The sequence below is a fragment of the Eptatretus burgeri genome, chromosome 11 (assembly GCF_056783735.1).
Source record: "Eptatretus burgeri isolate ZD-2024b chromosome 11, Ebu_testis_v1, whole genome shotgun sequence".
Taxonomy (NCBI): domain Eukaryota; kingdom Metazoa; phylum Chordata; class Myxini; order Myxiniformes; family Myxinidae; genus Eptatretus; species Eptatretus burgeri.
This window is the reverse complement of record NC_140971.1, coordinates 26,529,830-26,551,855: the sequence shown is the minus strand read 5'-3', so window position 1 is coordinate 26,551,855 and position 22,026 is coordinate 26,529,830. Positions and strand designations below refer to the sequence as shown.

The 22,026-nt window shown below is 48.5% G+C and overlaps 1 protein-coding gene and 1 long non-coding RNA gene across 5 annotated transcripts in view; one reads left to right on the top strand and one right to left on the bottom strand.

Moving 5' to 3' along the window:
* The window catches only part of LOC147016711 (integrin alpha-1-like), a 254,090-nt gene extending 241,919 nt beyond the window's left edge, over window positions 1-12,171 (bottom strand). For 2 of the 3 annotated variants that reach the window (XR_015049650.1, XM_085847853.1), the window contains exon 1: window positions 12,016-12,159. Coding sequence is in view for 2 of the 3 variants with exons in the window: in XM_085847853.1 (XP_085703979.1) it covers window positions 12,016-12,058 (43 nt within the window). In the remaining variant the exon portion in view is untranslated. Of the gene's footprint in view, window positions 1-12,015 lie in introns of all 3 variants that reach the window. The other variant, XM_085847854.1, reaches the window with a different exon arrangement.
* LOC147016710 (uncharacterized) overlaps window positions 1-22,026 on the top strand; it is an 80,378-nt gene that overhangs the window by 25,239 nt on the left and 33,113 nt on the right. The window lies entirely within an intron of this gene.

The window sequence follows — 22,026 nt, the reverse complement described above, 5'->3', positions numbered from 1 at the left end:
GTCTCTCTTTGGACCACTGAAAGAACATATGGCTGGCAAAATGTTCCCAAAAAATTGTCCCAAACATGTCCAAGCAGACGGAATCAAGACTTCACGGTATTGATGGAATAAGTGTATACCTGCTGCAGATAAATAACCTTCGACAAAGGTGCAGGCTTCATTGACATCCCTGTACTTCTTGATTTTATCAAATAAAAAGTCCATCTCATGTCACATTGCCTACACCATAGGCAATAGACAAGAGGTAAAACGAAGAAAAATGGAGAGCAAAGGGGGTAATGACATACATTTTAGCTGTGCCAAGTCAGGGCACGAACATTGCGTTAACCAACAAAATTGGAGCGGTTTCACATCACGTGATCACTCGGAGTATCATCGAATTTATACATCTGGAGACTCACAGAAATCGTTCATGAAACCTCGATGAATGAGAAATAAATTACAAAGTCCAGAGCAAAGGATTCAACAATAAACAGTCCATAATTTAAGCCGACATCCCAGTCCACACAAACGGTCGAGAACAAGGGCAATAACTCCCAGGGTCCAACCACACAAAGCTCACAGCAAAGCCCAGACCACCACATATAGAGGATGTAGTGATGGGATTTAAAGTTACAGTAAGTGAGACATGGTTAAATGAAGAGAGAAGTTGGAGGACAGGAAGGCTATAGGTGTGACCGTTAAGGTAAAATAGGTGAGGACTGCGGCAATCTGAGTCAAGGACAATATTGTGTCGAGAGAAAGGGATGGTAATAAGGAGGGAATTATTGTAAAGGATTCTGTGAGGACAGAGATTGGACATTGCAAGAATAGTGAGATACTTGTAGGATGCTTTTATAGGGCTCCTGATATGAGGGAAGAGCAGGAAAAAAGAAGGATTCATGAAAAATTCAGAAGGGATGTGGTTAAAGGGGAGAGTATTGATTGTCGGAGATTTTTAATTCGCCAGGGATAGATTTGGTCTATGAACGGGGAAAGGGCATTTTCAACAGGGCAACAGGGAAAGGGCATTGATGAGCATTTTCTTGATCCGGTTCAGGATTTCTTTTTAACCAGTTTTCAGATAGGCCTGCGAGTGTGAGTGCAGGCTTGGAGCTCTTTTAATTAAATTATCCCAACATGGTAGAGGAGATGGACATAGGAGGGCATTTAGGATCAAGACAAGATCAAAATCTCATCCCTCCCATGAATCCTCCCCTACAGCTCATTCCTTCCCACATCCCTTCTTTGTCTAAGTCTCCCTCTATTTTATCCTCTAACTCTGCTAATGGTGTCCCCACCCCTCTTTCTAAGTCGAGTACATAAGGCTATTAGATTCCAGGAAGGCAAACCTTGAGGGGGATGAGGAGGAAGTGAGGTGCTCTAGATTGGTAAAGAAATGAGCAACCTTCAAGGAGTAAATGTGCAGTGTATGGAGTAAGTACATTCCATTAAGGTGTAAATACAGAGGCAGAAAGAGAGACCAAGGTGGTTAAACAGGAAGGAATTATATTAAGGAGAAACAGATCGAGGCATTACGAGGCACAAAACAACGGAACTGAAATCGGACTCATATCGGTGTCGGAGTAAACTGAAGCTGATGAAGAAAATAACTCTGCAAGCCAAACGAAAATATAAGGATTATGGACAAAAACTTAAACATAATAGCAAGGCATTCTTTAAGTACATAAGGGGGGGGGGTAAAGAACAGGTTCAGAGAAGGGTCGGCCATTGAGGAATAGCGGAGAGAGAAGGATCTGGGGTGGCAATACTCGTAGGTCGGGGTGGAGAGAGAGTAAGCAGAGAGGACAGTGCCAGGGATCCACAACCTACAAGGTAAAGCTAATAACAAGGTTTTAGATTGTATTCACAGGGTTAGTGTTCGCATCATTCATCCAAAGAGTTAGTGTTAACACTGGGCAGTAATTTTGTGAGACCTCAGAATGTTTTGTATAGTTTTGATCACCCATGTGAGGAAGGATGGAGCTGCGGCGCCAGCTAGACTACAGAACAGACGGAAGAGACAGGACTTTTTAGAGTACAAAGGAGGTGATTATGAGGGGGGATCTGATGGAGATATTTAAGATAACGAAGGGTAGACACAAAATAACTCCAGAAGATCTTTTTAGCAGAATGGACAGCGATATGACCAGGGGCACATTTTCGGAGTGAAGAAGAGGAGAGTTAGAATGATAGTATAGTAAGGTAGGGGGTCTTCAGTTTGTGCATGGAATGCTCTTACTGGAAAGGTAGTGGCGGCAGAAGCAGTAAATAGGTTTAAATTTGAGTAAGATGGGTACCTAGGAACATTGGAGATACATAGGTACAAGGATATTGGCAGGAGTGGTAGTTAGCTGAGGTATGGATGGGTGTTTGGACACCTGTATCATGATTGTGATGCCTGTAAGAGAGTCTCATCAAAAGGAGATTGTGCTGTTGGTGTTTGTTCATTCCTCACACTACAGCTGGGTTTTCTCCCCCACCCCCTGTCCCCACCCCCACATGCTCTCCAAGAAAAGACCAATAAAATTAAAAAAAAAAAAAAAAAATATATATATATATATATATATATATATATATATTGTTGTGGTTACCAGATTCGCAAACCACCATTCAGGTCCCTTAGGTGAGGTATCTCGGTAAGTGCATGTGTAGTTAGGCCCAAACCCGTTGTCTAGTGGGAATACATGTCATTTATACGTGCTGCGACTCTTCAGGATAGCCGTTTTTCTTTTACTATCTTTATTTTGGACCAATCGCCACCATCACAACCACAACAACAACCACCAACCACAACGCCGCTTCACCACAACCGCCATGACCTTTACCGTCGCAACTCGCCACCATCGCATCACCGTCATCTCGCGCCACTCATGGGCACCGATGCTGGACTCATGCAGAACGCGCGTCGAACAGCGTGTACAAAATCACGGATTTTCTGCTTCAAAAACGGATCGAAACGACACACGCCCACTTTTGCCGTCCAATCGGTGAGCGAGGGGCGGAGTGGCCCCCCCCAGGGCGATCGATATATGCAAATTTGTGGATCAAAAGCCTTCACGCCCACTTTTTCTCGGGCCAATGGGGAGCGAGGTGAAAGGTCAAAGGGAGGGTCAAAGGCGAAGTTACGGGGGGATAAAGGACGGTGTTCGTCAGTCAAAGGAGTAGTAAAGGTCGGAACGAGGCGAAGGAGTCGGAACAGAGAGTCAAGACTTCGCGGGCGGTGGAGCTGCTCGTCGTGTGCGTTGAAGTCGGAACGGAGGGGACGAGCTGTGGAGAGGCGGCGAGGGCGGACGAGGGGGTGCTCGCGTCGTGCAGGGAGCTGCACCCCTGGGAGGCCGGCAGCGCGACCTGGCCGAGGTGGAGACGCTCGTCGCATATAATAAAGATCCTCTATGCCCCGAGCATCAGCAACCCCCCTCCTGTTTCCCCCCGCGCTGAGATAGTGCGACCAAGGGGGCCCCGTTCCCACCCCCAGCCAGGCACTGTCCACGAGGCCCGCGGGTTGCGGGGCCATCGCCGCTCCGCGTCTCATCACCAGACGGGTAGGCCCAACCCGGTCTCGGCCCCAGGCCTACCTCATTCTTGAGGGTATTTCTTTTCCTTGGTTTTGGGTATGTGTTGTCGGCGCCGTCTGTGAAGTAGAATTGTATAAGTGTTGCCGTGTGCTCGGTAGTCGGTATTAGCTCTGCACTGTGTTTTCACTTTTATATTTGCTTTTTGTGTAAATGGAATTGTGTTTTCTTTTTTGTGTGCATTTGGTGGAATTGTATTTGTGTGCTTTCCGTTCGTCGCGAATAAATGTGCTTTATTGTTGAACTGTTTCCCGCTTCGCTTCGTCTTTTTCCCCATTGAACCCCCATCTTGCTTCAAGTAAAGGGTTGGTAGTGGGCTGAATACGCACGATAATTAATCGAACCGTCGAGGTCGACGATAACACCGCTCGGTTATTCTGATAGTCGGAACGGGTCGCTTAAGTGGCCCGTGTCCGAAGTCGACCTGCGGCGAGGTGCGATCGCCCGGTCTACCCTCCGCGTGGGTACTTAGGTAGCTCGAGATTTGGCGAGCAACCCTATCCCACGCGGGGCTGATTGGCTCGATCGCGGTGAGACGAAAGGTCCACCCGTGACTGGTTCCGGCGTTAGTCCGAGAGGGTCACGACTGGATTGTCCGTCCGGTGGGCGACGTGCCGCGATTCGAGTTGCGTGGCCGTCCGCACGCGGCGGCGCAGCGCACACAACACTGGTGTCAGGAGTGGGATACAAATTCATCGCCCTCCTCGCGGCACTGGTATTGGAGAGCGGGACAACAGGCTCTCCTGTCAAAAGCGAAATTCACGGGAATCGGTCCAGGGGTGAGAGAAGCGACCCCCGATTCCCTCCAAATTACGAGCGAGCAAATTAACCCTTCACGAGAAGCAAGATGGCGTCTCAAGGCGAGTGGGAGCCGGGGGTATTAGAAATGGATGTAGAATGTGTAGAATCCATGGTCCAGGATGGAATCCCCGAGCAGGAAATGTTGATTGTGCAGGAACACGGACTCGCCCAACTGAACCCAGGGCCCGAGGTGGGTGCGGCAGCGGCCGCGGTGTATGACACCTCCCCCCCCCTCTCCACCAAGACCCTTCCCCAACCCTTGCCGAAACGGCTCAGCTGAGTGCATCCAACATGGCCCAGCTATGCGCCATGCTGGCGGCAATGAACGAAAAGATGAATGCGAAAATGATCGAAAAAATGGATGCGAATATGAAAAACGAAATGAAAGGCATGAACGAAAAGATGGATGCGAATACACAAAAAATGGATGAAAAGATGGATGCGAATACACAAAAAATGGATGAAAAGATGAACAAGCAAATGAATGAAGTGAAAACGACGATGGATGCGAATACACAGCAAATAAGCGGAATGGAAGCAAACATGAAGGAGGAAATGAAAAAGCTGCGGGGTGAGGCGCAGAACATGGGCCGATGCCTGCAGGCGGGCATGAAGGCCGTGACCGGGGAGATAAAAATGGCGACTCCACGTGTGGGAGCAAACGAGCTGGGTGGGGGTGCAACGGCTGACAGGCCCGCGGTGGAGGCGGGTGAAAAAAATGGTCGTGGAACGTGTTGGGCGAGGTCGTGACGATGACCGAAAGGGAAAAATTAAATGGGGAGACCAAAACGTGTGAGACGAGACACGAGGTGACGACAACAGAAATAATAGTTGAGACAAGGGAGGTAAAGGGTGAAGAGTTGGCAGAGACACGGGAGATGGGAACGATAGAGGGAAGACTACACGATGAAGACGGGGTAAGTGACGCACACACACACACGGAGGTAGTGGAGGACAATGGGGGTGAGCTCGCGGAGCGTGTAGAGACCCAGTGCGAGCAGCTGGATGACCTCCTCCAGGAACGAGGGGAGGGAGTATGCCCCCTTGAGGCGAGTCACGACCAGGTGAGTTCGGTCGTGCTTTGCGAGGTTGAGGGGACGAGTGCTGTGGACAGGTGCTTGGAGAGCTTGGGGGGTATAGAGGCCCCGGAGACCCTTGTGGGGACACGAATCCCCAGTGTGGTTGTCCCTGTGTGTGTGGTGCAAGGCGTGAGTGCGTCCCCGTGTGTGGAAGCGACCCCGTGTGTGAGTGGTGTGGTGGCGATGGTGCTGGAGTGCGTGCTTCCCAGCACGCCGGGTGTGGATGGGGCACCGTGTGTGAGTGAGGCCGTGTGTGTGAGTGAAACGGCCAGTATGAGTGAGGCACCACGTGTGAGTGGTGTGGTGGCGATGGTGCCGGAGTACGTGCTTCCCAGCACGCCGTGTGTGGATGAGGCACGGAGTGTGAGTGAGGCACCGCGGGTTAGTGCCCCCGCGTGTATGAGTGAGGCACGGTGTGTGGATGAGGCACAGCGGTTGAGTGCCCTCGCGTACGTGGGTGAGGCACCGCGGGTGAGTGCCCCCGCGCGAGTGAATGGAGCACCACGTGTGAGTAGTATGGTTTGTGTGAGTAGTGAGGCACGCGTGAGTGAACGGCCGTGTGCAAGGTCGTTGTGTGCCAGGGAGACCGTGTGTGTGAGAGAGCGGTATGAGAGGGAGATGTCGGTTGGCATGCGGGAGCACGCAGCCGCGTCTCCCCGTGTGAATGTGATGGTGTGGACTGTGTGCGTCGTGACACGCAGGTATGCGTGTGTGGAATGGCGACGGAGACGGCGACAGAGGAGAGAAAGCCGAGTAGCGGCTGTAGTTGTTTCGAGGACCGTGCCGGGTTCACCCAGCAGTGAGCACGCGGTTCGTGCTGTGCAACGCACGAGACCACCACGTGCTCGCTTGCGAGAGTGAAGTCCCGGTCCGGAAACGCCAGCGGTGGATTTGCCGATCCCGCGGACGGACAAAGTTTAGGCAGGTAAACGGATTTGGACCGGACGGGTTCTCCACGCGATCGTGTGTGTTAAGCTCCAACGGGCAAAGCACATGTGTTCGCGTGGGGAACCCCTCGAAACGTGGGGCTTGTGGTTTTTTTTTATGCGCACGGTGACGTCATGGCTGCACGTGTGGTTGGAATCCGGCAGGAGGGGTATCTCTGCCGGATGGTAGCGTCCAAGGAGGGACGAGGAACACGTGCAGCTGCATGACGTCACGGGCAGGTGCAAAGTGCGCGAGCTCTGAGTTGCCGCGCAGGTGCTGCGCATGTTAAAAAAAAAAAAAAAAAGCAAGCCTCACTTTCGGGTGTACAGGATTCCTGGGCAAGGGGTGAAAGACCCCCTTACCTGGGCACAGGATGGAAACTAGTTAGGGGGAAGGGTTAGCTTAGCTAGACCGACTTCATGGGGCAGGGGTAAGTCCTCATGGAGTCCGTGGAATGGATTAGGTAGAGGGATTGTAGCCAGATTAGGTTGGGAAATAAAATGATTTATTTGGGGACATGGACAGACTTGTGGATGTGTAGTGGGGACGTAGTTTAGCTACGTAGTGTTAAAAGGAACGTGCTACTAGTTTAAGGGACGACGTGGGAGCACGAGCTAGTTAGGGGGTGCAGTTAGAAGGATGGCAGAGTTCAGCGGTGTGTGTGTGTTGAAGAGTTGTGGGTTGTGAGGTGAGTACGTGTACATGTTGAGTGAGTGAGGCCAGCGAGTCTGTGTGTATGGAGTGAATGGGGAATGCATGGTGCGATGAGTGATTGGGGGGAGGAGTGACCCCCGCCCAAGGGACCCCGGGGTCAGTATAAAGTGAGTTAGCTGGGTTAGTCAAATTGAAAAATGGAGGTCGTTTTGTTGTTGTGGTGGGAAAGTAGGCTCGAGACCCATTTGGAGGGTGCAGGAGCCCTGTTGACGGGCTTGGGAGCGTGGCTGCGAAAGGTGAGTATCGCTGAGTGGGTACCCCGGGCACCAGGCTAGTCGGCCGTGGTAGGCAATGGGCCCATGGGGGCCGGGATGAAGTAGTGGGCACGGGTGCGCCTGCTTGGTGCGGGGGCCCGGGCGCCGTGGCCGCGTGGGCAGTGCAGTGGGCACGGGTGACCCTCGGAAAGGGCCCGGGAGGCCGGCCTGCCACGTGTGCGTTTCAGGGAGGTGCCATGGGGGCACTCCCGGTGGGGGCTGGTAGGCTCGGAGGCAGTGTAGTGCCCGGGGTGCCATAGCGGGAGATTCGGCAGAGGGTCGTGCCTGCCAAAGGGAGCCACGTGTCCCAGCCAGGAGACCGTGTGAGGGCACGGAGAGAAAATTGGGGGGCGAGGCCCGAAATTGTGAGGACACCAACACAGGCGACGGGAATCTGGGTTTATAGAACCAATAGTTTAAGCGAGAGGCGCTTGTTGAAAGCCCCGGGGTAGTTTATGAGTTAATGGTTAGGGTAGATTAGGAGATGTACCCCTCCGCACCATCCATCCCCTCGCTGTCGTTGTGGGCCGCTGGACCCACTTTGGTTATAGATCGCCGAACTCTGGGGAGGCCATTCTGAGGCTTCGTTGGGCCTCGACACAGGACGTTAGCTCTCCCTTGTTCCCCTCCGGGAAGGGAACGTAGGGGTTGGGAGTAGGCTAGGTGACAGGATAGGTTAGCCGAACAAAGACGATAAAGGGGGTTAGGGGACGATTTATAGTGGGGAAGTAAAAATAAAAACAACAAAAAAATAAGTTGGGGCTAAATTGGGGTTTAACAAATTAAGGGAGTGGGTATGTACAGTGACAGGCAAAGGCGATAGGTTGGGAGGGAGACAGGTAGGTAGGTCCGAGCCCGCCTTCCGAGTGGCCAGCACCACCGCACTCCCTCCACCAACCTCCACTGAACGGCAAAGGCTGGCCACTTCATCGGCTGGCCGTGTTTTACTTCAAGGCGGAGGCCGGCCAACTTCATCGGCAGCTGTGTCCTGCAAGGCCTGTGCCGGCCAGTTCATCTGCTGGCTGTTTTTCTTCGAGGCCTGTGCCGGCCTGGTTCTGCGGGCTGAGTTTGCCTGCAGCGGCCTTCTTCTGCGGGCTGTGTTTGCCTACTCACCTTTGCCATGCCATGCCATGCCCACTGCCCACGTTCACCAGCCCCGTTCAATTTTTGCTTTGCCCCCCCCTGTTCATTTCCATGTGCGCCAGGATCAAGGCAACAGTTTGCAAGCTGCGAGAACTGCCCTGTTGGCAGCTACAACACGGGCCTGCAGTGGCGGCCCGTGCACCGTGTTTGCGTTCACTGCATTCAGTTCAAATCGTTCATGCATCCATTCGTTGTGCTCATTGCGTGTGCCACTTGAGCTGGCACGGAGACTGCGTTGTGCAGCCCATGCACCGTTGTGGTTCACTGCATTCAGGTCCATCCATTCATGCATCCATTCGTTGTGCTCATTGCGTGTGCCACTTGAGCTGGCACGGAGACTGCGTTGTGCAGCCCATGCACCGTTGTGGTTCACTGCGTTCAGTTCAAAAGGGAAGGCCTTGGACTGCGTGTGAGCAGCCAGCCACGTTCCCTGTCACCTGCATTGTTTGAGCCAGAGACTGCATGTGGGCAGCCTGGCTCCCTGCTAACTGCTTTCTTTTTGCAGAGTCAATGATCCTGGGCCATGGTTTAGTGTAAAATTTGTAAGTTAAGGTTAAGATGTACTGTAAATATGAGTGCGCCCCCGGCATGTCTGTCTTAGCGCCGGCAATTTTATTTAAGTCGTCCGTGTGAGTGAGTTTGTTTAGGTAGTTACGCAGCCCTCAGGTTATTTATTTTGGGGACACGAATACCATGAATGTCGCACTCAGGGATCCGTAGGTAAAATGTACTAGGGGAAAACTACACATGATGGCACACGAAAATTTGACGACTCGAGACGGAGTCTGTAAAAAGGAAGGGGTAGTGTTGTGGTTACCAGATTCGCAAACCACCATTCAGGTCCCTTAGGTGAGGTATCTCGGTAAGTGCATGTGTAGTTAGGCCCAAACCCGTTGTCTAGTGGGAATACATGTCATTTATACGTGCTGCGACTCTTCAGGATAGCCGTTTTTCTTTTACTATCTTTATTTTGGACCAATCGCCACCATCACAACCACAACAACAACCACCAACCACAACGCCGCTTCACCACAACCGCCATGACCTTTACCGTCGCAACTCGCCACCATCGCATCACCGTCATCTCGCGCCACTCATGGGCACCGATGCTGGACTCATGCAGAACGCGTCGAACAGCGTGTACAAAATCACGGATTTTCTGCTTCAAAAACGGATCGAAAACGACACACGCCCACTTTTTGCCGTCCAATCGGTGAGCGAGGGGCGGGTGGCCCCGCCCCAGGGCGATCGATATATGCAAATTTGTGGATCAAAAAGCCTTCACGCCCACTTTTTCTCGGGCCAATGGGAGCGAGGTGAAAGGTCAAGGGAGGGGGTCAAAGGCGGGGTTACGGGGGGATAAAGGGACGGTGTTCGTCAGTCAAAGGAGTAGTAAAGGTCGGAGCAGGCGAAGGAGTCGGAACAGAGAGTCAAGACTTCGCGGGCGGTGGAGCTACGCGTCGTATGCGTTGAAGTCGGAACGGAGGGGACGAGCTGTGGAGAGGCGGCGAGGGCGGACGAGGGGGTGCTCGCGGCGTGCAGGGAGCGGCCCCCCGGGGAGGCCGGCAGCGCGACCTGGCCGAGGTGGAGGCGCTCGTCGCGATAATAAGATCCTCTATGCCCCGAGCATCAGCAACCCCCCTCCTGTTTCCCCCCGCGCTGAGATAGTGCGACCAAGGGGGCCCCGTTCCCACCCCCAGCCAGGCACTGTCCACGAGGCCCGCGGGTTGCGGGGCCATGCCGCTCCGCGTCTCATCACCAGACGGGTAGGCCCAACTCCGGTCTCGGCCCCAGGCCTACCTCATTCTTGAGGGTATTTCTTTCCTTGGTTTTGGGTATGTGTTGTCGGCGCCGTCTGTGAAGTAGAATTGTATAAGTGTTGCCGTGTGCTCGGTAGTCGGTATTAGCTCTGCACTGTGTTTTCACTTTTATATTTGCTTTTTGTGTAAATGGAATTGTGTTTTCTTTTTTGTGTGCATTTGGTGGAATTGTATTTGTGTGCTTTCCGTTCGTCGCGAATAAATGTGCTTTATTGTTGAACTGTTTCCCGCTTAAGCCGTCTTTTTTCCCCATTGAACCCCCATCTTGCTTCACGTAAAGGGTTGGTAGTGGGCTGAATACGCCCGATAATTAATCGAACCGTCGAGGTCGACGATAACACCGCTCGGTTATTCTGATAGTCGGAACGGGTCGCTTAAGTGGCCCGTGTCCGAAGTCGACCTGCGGCGAGGTGCGATCGCCCGGTCTACCCTCCGCGTGGGTACTTAGGTAGTTCAGAATTTGGCGAGCAACCCTATCCCACGCGGGGGCTGATTGGCTCGATCGCGGTGAGACCGAAAGGTCCACCCGTGACTGGTTCCCGGCGTTAGTCCGAGAGGGTCACGACTGGATTGTCCGTCCGGTGGGCGACGTGCCGCGATTCGAGTTACGTGGCCGTCCGCACGCCGGCGGGCGCGAAGACCGCAACAATATATATATATATATATATATATATATATATATATATATATATTTAGTGCACTATGCAAGATCTGAAAGTAAATAGGCTGCAAGTGCATACCATGCAAATAGGACTGGAAAGCAACACCATCACAACAGGGAGCATGGGATTACATGCATCAGACAACAATTCTGTCATGTGCATTGTCTTGCCGTACAAAATGTGGACAAGTTTACGTATCTAGGGTCGATGGTCATAGTAACAGAGAGTGCATAATTGGGGTTGTGCGTCCCAATCCAGTTGAATGCAGCAGTATTCATGATTTGGATTTCGATTCAGGAAGTTGGCTCATGAACGACTTGCAGGGTGGAGATAATCTGCCTATCCCACCTGCTCTGGTTCACATTTTCTGCTGGTCCACTCACTGGGGTGGACTCTCATTCTCTTCCGTTGTTTACAGGTCATTCCTAATGACAACAACTCCACAAGCTCCGTACGTTTTGCTTGAGAGTTCCACCTCTGACCATGTTGGTAATTTTTAGGAACACGGGAGCAATGGTTGGCAATACAAAAAGTGAAAAATCTCGGTCGTTCTCCAACAAAGTGCCTAAAGGAAACAAGAAATTGCAAGATTCGCAGAAGCAACAGCTGGGAATAAAAAGCCAAACCAGAGATGCCATTGAGACAGAACAACAAGCAGATCTGCTTTTCCTTTTCGCAAAGATACACGAAACAAATAAATGAAATTCAACAACAACCGAAATAACGACTTCACCAGAATAACAAAAGCAATTAATATTTAGAGAAGAAAGTAAACAAACTTTCAAACGTCACAATTGGGAAAACATTTTTCGGATAATCTTGCCGAAGCCAATTGAGGTTGTAAATTTGTAAGGATAAATAAATCTACAGCTTGGATTGAATTCTGTGGTTGCACAGCAAAGGAAACGCATGTCTGAGGATGGATCTGCTGGTGCATACAAAAACCTTCACCATCGTGTAAAGATCCCCGATACTGGTCTTTAACCGCTTTAAAGCCTCAAAAAATTTCAGCGGCTTCAAGAAACGCGGTGCAGAATGGGGGCATTGTCGTTAGCACTTACCGCAGAGCAGGATGACTCGGCAGTGCAGGTGGACGTGGCGCATGTCTGCAGCAGACAAAGGGCTTGTGGTTGCATGAACTTCGATGGACGACCGCGTAAAGGCGCGTTCCCTTCATGCTGCTCCCTGTGAAAACCAACCAACATCCCTCCCCTTACAAGCTCCTCCTCCCTCCCTCACAAAGTCTCACCCTCTGTCCCCTGTCCAGTTGCACAAACCTTAATACATATACAGAACTTCCACGTCATATATACACACACACACACACATATATATATATATATATATATATATGTACACTCGTATACAATTCACATTTCGTCGACAAAGATAGAAATTGCAACTGCATATCTTTTGAGGGTTATTTGCATGAATCCTGTTTCACAACTCTTTGACATAAATTTGAATCATTCACAATCTGCAAAAGAAGTTGAAGTATTAGGGATTTGACACACAATGGGAACCATCTGACCCTATTTCCATTAATCGTGGACTCAAGAAGTCTCGGCAGGGTCAACAAGATGGTATCGAGGTAGCGCAATTACTTTTGAGCCGTCATCGGGGTTCGATTCCCTAACTGGTTATAAACTGCTGGATTGGTGCTTCACATGTAGGGTGTTGCATCATTAGGCGCACCGTCTCTCGGATGTACGTTGAACTGGGTGTTCCGTCTGCCTGAATCATTTGGTGGGTGTTAAAGATCCCACGGGGTCCTTCGTGAAGAGTCGACGAGCTATCGCAGGCACCCTCAACAAATTCCTGTTTCCAGCTCAAGTCGAACGCCAGGCCTGGACTTCCAGTTCGTGAAAGACTTGGGGGCAATCTTGCATGCTCTCTGAGCCACCCACCAATCCTGTACACCGACTACGGGACAGGTGTAAGAAGCTTGACCATTTACCTGCATCACCTTTCTATAGCTCATCGATTGTTACGGTTGTCGTTCACGGCCGAAGGAAGACATGGCCATTCACATGAGACATGTTAACACCTGTATGTATGAATTTGTTTCGAGTGTAGGAGGTATGATACTCAGCCAACAACCACAATGTGTGATAGCAAGCAGTATCTCAATTATGGAACCACAACAACGACGGGCCTTACAGGATCATGTAAAATCGTCAGTTGTTGCATACTCTTGAAATTTTCTTTTCTCTGAGATTCACAGGATTTCATAAAAAGGTTTCTTCATGAATAAAACTCGAGCCACAGCCAGGCCAGTACAGTCTCCAGTGGAGACCAATTATGGTTAATTAATGGAGGCATTTCCATTATCAAGTTACACTGACCCTCGTCTGTCCGTCTGTCTGTCTGTCTGTCTGTCTGTCTGTGAACACAATATCTCAAAAAGTTAAAGACGGATTTGGACGAAATTTGGTGGAGAGGTTGGGTGCGTGCCAAGGACGAACAGATTCGATTTGGGTGAAGAACCGGATACGGATCTGGATATGAGAATTTTCCAAAAAACTGATTCTTCGCCATTGAGAGATTGGGCCAAAAACGATATATAGCACGATCAATCCAAAAGTTAAGGACGGGTTATTACAAAACTTGGTGGATGAGTTGGGTAGGTGACTAGAACAAGCCCATTAGATTTTGGTTCAGATCCGGATCCACATCCGGCCTATCGGTGCGATAAAAAAATGCAAACTGTTCAGCCTGGCGGAGGGATGCGCTCACCGAGTGCTGTTCTAGTTTCACAATGCATCTATACCGACCTTTCCATATCCATCCAGAATCCTCACTTGCTTCCTCTCCTCTGCTTCGATCCACGTTGCAGCACCTTGGTAGCAGAGCAGAAACTTTGAGGATCCTCTCTCTTTTATTTTCTTTTTTTGGCATACAAAGTCAAGGTTCCTGAAAAAGCAAGAAAATAACTTACGATGGATCAAGAGGTAAAAAGGAACATTTTGAAAGAGAGAGGAAACACCAACAGCAGGATTGAGGGCCAAAACAGAGGGAGACTTGAGCTACTAAGCCAACTAAGGGATGTAGGGAAGAATGAGGACTAGGAGGGGGAGCTTGGGATGGACAGATGGATAAATGAGCAAACTCTCAGGAAGGAAAAATAGCTCTTTCGCACCTTCGACCACCTGAAGGTGCCTCGAACTGCTGCCTGGAAATTCGTTTCGGATTTCTGTTTCCAGAGCCTCACTCAGGTGCCTGAAAGTGTGGATTTCGACATTTAATTCAGGAATAGTTCAAATATTAGGTTTAATGATTTTGGCCTGATTCCACTCTTGTGGGGTTGAACGGAAAAAGAATAAAAAGAGAGACAGAAACACGAGATATAAACACTAATAACACAGCAAGACGCCCATCATATAAACACAACAATTCAAGTTTGGGAAACAAAGTCTCCACTCCAAGATGCTGCACCACCTTCCCTCAATACAGTTATCCATCCCCAAAATTCTTGCAAGTAAGAAGCTAATGTTTTTCATTTTGAGTTATTAAAATAAGGTTGGTGTATGTACTAAGCTGCTTTCCATATGTTTCTTTTCTACACTAATAAAAGGCAATGTGTGTGTGTGTGTGTGTCTCCTCCATAACTCCAAAACCATGAACCCCAGCAGCCTGAAATTTTGCATGCACACTAAGAAAACTCCAAGGAAGAAAACTCAAAGGAAGAGTGAAAATTGGGTGTTTGGGTGAATGAAAACACCCCTTTTGAAGATAATTAATGGCCTAAATTATAACCTTCCTCAGGCGATCCTTGCCAACGAAGCTCTCTGGGGGCTTAAGGCATTTCCTGCGTAACCTCGCCGCAGTCTGAAGCCACCATCTTTTTAAGCCTGCTCAACCATGCCTTGGCTTGGAACAGGCCGCAACGATTTCTAAATGATAAAGTTTTTTTTTTGGACTTTCCTCACTCATATCGAATGCCTGATCATCATAGCTATGAATCGCTGGGTACATTGCAATGCTTATAAACCCCGGAGACATCAGCGTTCATTGTTTTATTTCATTTCCGCACATGCGATCACCATGAGTATCTCTTAAGCTAAGGAGAATTACAAAATTTAAGCTCCAGAATTAAATTTTCAAGCAGTTCCGACTCTGAGAAAAGTGTTAATTTGTCCAATTTCCCTCGTGCTGCCCCCCTCCACTTGTGCTGCCTTCACCCCCTTACTCACGCTGCCTCCCCCCACTGCCTCCCCCCCGACTCATGCTGTCTTCCCCACCCCCATTCGTACTGCCTTCCCTGCCCTCACTCACGCTGCCTTGCAAACCCCCATCTCATGCTGCTTTCCCCACCCCCACTTGCGCTGCTTTCCCCACCCCCACTTGCGCAGCCGTCCCCACCCCCACTCATGCTGCCTTCCCCACGCCAACTCGCACTGCCTCCCCCCCCACTCACGCTGCCTCCCCCTCCCACTCATACTGTCTCTTCCTCCCCTCCCCATTCATGCTGCTACCCCCCTCACTCGCTCTGCCCCCCACTCAAGTTTCCTCTCTCCCCCACTCTCACTGCCTCTCCCCCCATTCACACTGCCTCTCCCCCCACTCGCACTGCCTCCCCCCGACTCACGCTGCCTCCCCCGCCCCCTCGCGCTGCCTCCCCCTCCCCCACTCACGCTGCCTCCCTCCCCTCCTCATACTGCCTTCCCCCTCCCACTCACGCTGCCTCCCCCACCACTCACTAACCCACCACCCCTATCCTATCCTGGGGCTCTCTCTCCCACCCCTATCCTATCCTGTCCCTCTTTCTCTCCTGCCCCTATCCTATCCTGTCCCTCTTTCTCTCCTGCCCCTCTCGCTCCCTTGCCCCTATCCTATCCTGTCCCTCTCTCTCCCGCCCCGATCCTATCCTGTCCCTCTCTCTCCCACCCCTATCCTATACCTCTCTCTCTCCCTCCCCTATCCTGTCCCTCTCTCTCCCACTCCTATCCTATCCTGTCCCTCTCTCTCCCACCCCTATCCTATCTCTCTCTCCCTCCCCTATCCTGTCCCTCTCTCTCTTCCACCCCAATCCTATCCTGTCCCTCTCTCTCTCTCTCCCGCCCCCATCCTATCCTGTCCCTCTCTCTCTCCCACCCATATCCTATCCTGTCCCTCTCTCTCCCGCCCCTATCCTATCCTGGCCCTCTTTCTCCCGCCCATATCCTATCCTGTCCCTCTCTCTCCCACCCCTATCCTATCCTGGGGCTCTCCTTCCCACCCCATCCTATCGTGTCCCTCTTTCTTTGCAGCCCCTTTCCTATCCTGTTCCTCTCTCTCCCTTGCCCCTATCTTATCCCGTCCCTCTCTCTCCCACTGATATCCTATCCTGTCCCTCTCTCTCCCGCCCCTTTCCTATTCTGCCCCTCTCTCTCCCGCCCCTATCCCATCCTGTCCCTCTCTCGTGCCCCTATCCTGTCTCTCTCTCCCTTCCTTATCCTATCCTGTCCCTCTCTCCTGCCCCTATCCTGTCCAGTCCCTCACAGTAAGAACTAGAAGAGCACTCGGTAGAGCGCATACCTCTGCCACATAATGCCTGATCCACTAGATTCTTCTAGTAATCTAGTGACTAGAACATATCGGGCCCAATCAAAACATTTTTGAAATATCATGTTATGCATTGTTTTTGGCATTATCTCTCGCTGGTGAAGAATCATTTTTAAAATTAAATAATTCTCTGATCCCAGATCCGGGATCTTCACCAAAATTGAATCAATTCGTCATGGTCACACACCCAACCTGTCCACCAAGTTTCATCCTAATCCATCAACAACTTTTTGAGACATTGTGCTATATATTAGTTTTAGCCCTTTCTCTCAATAGCAAAAGAATCACTTTAAAAATTCTAGTAGATGGATACAGATTCGGATCTTCACCAAAATCCAATCAGTTCGTCATCATCACACACCCAACCTGTCAACAAAATTTAATCTGGATTCGTCCACAACTTTTGAGATATCCTGCACACAATCAAACAAAGAGACAAACTAGAAGAAAACGTTGTGCAGAGCACGATATTTGCAAAATCCATGAAACAAACTTGACCTCACAAATAATTGGTGGTTGAAGTCAATGAGCAAATATGCAACTCCTCTGCAAATTTCAAGTGAATTGGATGAAAAATGACTTTCAAAATTCGGCCTATGTTGACCTTTTGGGTGATGTGGACCTCAAAAATAATTGTTGGTTGAATTCAGTGACCTGATATGAAAATCCTCTTCAAAGTTCAAGTCAATCGGAAGAAAATTGAGGATTTTTGAAATACCACCTTAGGTGCTGATCTTTGGCCTATGTTGACCTTTTGGGTGATGTGGACCTCAAAAATAATTGTTGGTTGAATTCAGTGACCTGATATGAAAATCCTCTTCAAAGTTCAAGTCAATCGGAAGAAAATTGAGGATTTTTGAAATACCACCTTAGGTGCTGATCTTTGGCCTATGTTGACCTTTTGGGTGATGTGGACCTCAAAAATAATTGGCTGGTTGAATTCAGTGACCTGAAATACAAATTCTCTTGAAATTTCAATTCAACGGGATGAAAATTGAGTATTTCAGAAATACCACATTAGTTGTTGACCTTGGGCCGATTTTGACCTTTTGGTCCATGTTGATATCAAAAATAATTCGCAGTTTGAATCCAATGACCTGAAATATAAATCCTCCAAAAAGTTCAAGTCAATCGGATGAAAATTGAGTATTTTAGAAATCTCACCTAAGTTGTTGACCTTTGGCCTATTTTAACCTTTTGACCTCAAAAACAATAGGCTTCTTCCTTAAGACAAACTCTACCAAGCGGTGAAGTTTCGTGAAGATATATTTAAAATTGTGACCTGTAGGCGATAGATAGACAGACAGACATAACAAAATCGACTGACCAATATATTGAAAAATCTTCGATTTTGCAAGTAACAAACCAACAGACAGAAAGGGGTGAAATCATGACCTCCTTCGCCTTCGGTGGCGGAGGTAATAATGATATTAAAAATGAAAATTAAATATTGTGCAATCCCACTAAAGGCGAATATTGATCAATGGACCAGGAATGTATTCATTGCTCGCAACAAGATGGGTATGTATTTAGGAAAGCCATTCACAACAAATCCAACTTGGACATGACAAATGCTATTTGGTGGATTTCATGTATATTTATTTCCAAGACCATTCAAATGTAAATCATCTTTCTGCTAAACTATTTAGTAAAGTTCATGACAATGGAAAATGAGCATTGGCTCTGTAAAAGAGCCCTGGTACAGTTACATATCTGTATAACCTTTAGCATTCCATTGCATCCTCCGTCATTACATCAGAGTGAAATGCGAAATCGACATCTGGTATTTTACAGATATGAACATTATATGTCCATCTGGAATCTTTCATCATGACTTCAAGGCTCACACGACCACCAACTTCCACTTGTTATTGATGGACTCAACAATGTGCCTAATTAAATCCTGCAAAGGATTATGGGGAAAACTGATTCAGAATCGCACATTCACATTACCATCTGCTGACAAGCCTGATCTCAAAATGAAGAAAAGCATTGAACTGTGTGAACCTGGAAACGGAGTCCTGTACAATACCATACCTGGTGGAGTGATGCACAAAATGAAGTACAATTGCCAGATTCGGTGGTGTCATGGTTAGAGTCAGAGTGTAATGGTTATAGTCTGGGAGGTCAGTGGTTCAAATCCTGGCTGAATCATAACAAAGACTTCAAAAACGGTACGTGCTGCTTCGTTGCTTGATGTTGAGCATTTAAAAGGATAGAGCACGGACAATCAACTGTCAGTTGGTATCTATGGGGAGGAGGAAATTCTTCCTTAGGAAATACCTGCTGAGTATGGTGTGAAAGGTGGCGTCATTGTTGTGACGTTGTCTTGCATCAGTGTGTCATCTCAAGCTTACCTTTATGATACTACAGTCATACAGTAGCAGAAATATATTTATGATACCCCAAAAGCCTATACTGCATCATAATTAAAATTATTCAGAAGCATTTTAGCAACACCGGGAGCCAAAGCCGTTTATGTCAGCGCTTGTGGAGTGTGAGAGTGGGAGCTGCTGCGCCTTGTGCAATACATCAAGGTGTGCGCCATCCATTGGCAGGACCTCAAACTTGGTGTCCCATGTGTCAGCAGTCATTGATCCGTGGATGTGGGGCCATGCCAGTGGAGCCTTCCAAGGTTTTTTTTTTTTTAGAGATAAACCTTGAAGGAGATCACATCATCACTTGAGGATGATCAAGTCTTTAAGGTTGTACATTCACAGAGGCATCAACCCAAGCTCCAGCTCTGCATACTTATGCCGTTATTAATACCCTGTTACGTCACCATATGTTCTCGATAAACATTATAGAAGAGGTATAAATGTTATCGCAATATCAAACAGATTTTACATCCTTGCCCTTGTGACATCTGGTGCATCATATTGCCCCAAGGCATTCTGGGTCACAGACAGCAGGGAAAAGTGTGCACTCAAAAATCATCTCTCTCTGCAGTATTCCTACTGCAACCTTTATAAAAGGTCCTCACCAAAATTTTGGTGGTTTGTCAAGTTCAAATTCAAAACGTTCATCACGCCATCATCCTTAATGTGTTTACTCAACATGTAAACTTTCCCGCCCTGTCTGTCCCCATGCCTCGGTCTCATGGGCAGTGCAGAGGAAATGACCACTTAGACTAATGGACATTGGCAAGCTAATCCATCTCCCCTTACCCCACCCCTGATCAAAGTTCATTCCTTTTCGGCCTTCCCTGTGACATCCAGGTTTTCCAAAAATAGGTCATCCCAAATGGTCATTAGTGGTACAAAGAAACCCCAATTGTGAAAAAAACAACAACAACCAGAAAAAAAACCTTTTACCATCATCATCCTCATCAATGTACCATACTCTACAGTACTACCAAAGCAGTTCTTTGACGAGGCCGTTATGCTGGATGGTTTGCCATTGCCTTTCCAGCGGTGTCAGCTGGGTTTGCAGGAATTTGTTCATAATGCCAGCAATAGCTTATATACTCTTCGCAAAGATACTGTGGGTTCTTCAACGTCCACCAAGTAATGCCAGCAGATCCGAGGGATGGCACACACATTGATGAATCACCCTGCCTGTGAAACACCCGAATGGCAGTTTATAGTTGGGTCGGGATTCGAACCCAGGCTGGACGGCTTAGAAGTGAGTGTGTGTATCTCCAAGGCATCCTGCCAGCCTTCAGTGACAAATAGGCCTACATTATTTATCAAGATACACTCACAGGAAGAAGCAGGTTGAACTAATTGCTTCCTGTTGAGGAAGTTCATGGAGATGTTTTCACAAGTGCTTTGCATTTGGTAAGAAAGGCGGTTGAGCGGTATCCAGGTGTGAATCCTGTGGCTATGGATGTCAGGAATGCCGCAGTGGTCTGGATGTCAAATCCGCGTGATGTTTGTGGAGTTTTGCAACACTTTGCTTGAAATAACTTACAAAAAGGTCAAAGTTCACAGATTCTTTCACAAAGATGATGAAAACATCCTTCTTCCCAAGTGGCTAATCCTCGATGGTCAGAGCAGAGCCTTGGCTTAGCACTTGGGCTTCCTCGTCTGTGAACTCACAGTAAACTAGAATGGTTTATTTGCCTCCATCAGGTTGAACAGTTTACGTTTTGTATCCCACTGATCGGTCGGATCTGGATCTGGACTTGAACCAAAATCGAATCGGCTTGTTATTGTCACCTACCCAACTCGTCCGCCAAGTTTTGTTATAACTCGTCCATAACTTTTTGAAACATCGTGTTGCATGTCGTTTTTGGTCCCATCACTCAATGCTGAAGAATCACTTAAAAATTTTTTTATCGTATCCGGATTCAAATCTTCACCAAAATCGAATAAGTTCATCCTTATCACGGACCCAACCTGTCCACCAAGTTTCGTCCGAATCCGTCTACAACTTTTTGAGATATCTTGTTCACAGACAAACAGGCAGGATTGAAAACATAACCTCAACCCACGTTTAGTGGCAGTAAGCCTGGTGTTGGCTTTATGGTTAAGGTAGCTGGCTTGAGATCCTAAGATCTTAGGGTCTTGAGTTTGAGCCCCTATTTTTCTGTTAAATTAACACCAGGTGGGGTTAACTCTGCCTGTCATCCGACTGAGGTTGGCAAAATGACCATCACTTTACTGGGAAGAAGGGGCACTGCATCAGTAGCACAGCTGTGCCCCCAGAAAATGATGCAACCAGCAGCAACAGGCTGCATATGATAGCTAACCTTCAGTGATGTGGTGTACTTTTCATCTGTGCCAACTTGTTTTGTACTTTTCCATCATGAACTTTGTTCCATTTACTTGTCCAACCAATGGCAGTAGTTTCGGCGTGATCTTTTAAAATATGGTTTCAAACCAATCATTTTTCCCAATACTACTACCGGGCTCTTGGACCTCCCCCCTCATGGGACCAGCATTGAGGAAGACTTAAAAACCAATTGTGACGAGGCTTCCCTGCTTGGAAGCTCACTATTTACACCAAATGACGCACGGACTTGAGTTTCACTGGAGTTAAACTAAAGTCTGCTGGACTTCACTTGAGTTAAACTAAAGTTTACTGAAGTTAAACTAAAGTTTGCTGGAGTTCACTGGAGTTAAACTAAAGTTGGCTGGAGTTTTCTGGAGTTAAACTAAAGTTTGCTGGGGTTCACTAGAGTTAAACTGAAGTTCACTGGAGTTAAAGTAAAGTTTGCTATAGTTCACTGGAGTTAAACTAAAGTTCACTGGAGTTCACGAGAGTTAAACTAAAGTTAACTGGAGTTAAGCTAAAGTTCGCTGGAGTTCACTGGAGTTAAACAAAAGTTTGCTGGAGTTAAACGAAAGTTTGCTGGAGTTAAACTAAAGTTCACTGGAGTTCACGAGAGTTAAACTAAAGTTCACTGGAGTTAAACAAAAGTTTGCTGGAGATCTCTGGAGTTCACTGAAGTTAAACCGAGTTTGTGGCTCCATCCTCCAGCAGCAATTTACACTCTGCACCTGCAGCTGCCTATCACATGTTTGTTTGTGGCTCTATCCCCTCCAGCAGCAATTTGCTCTTTGCACCCGCAGCTGCCCACCACG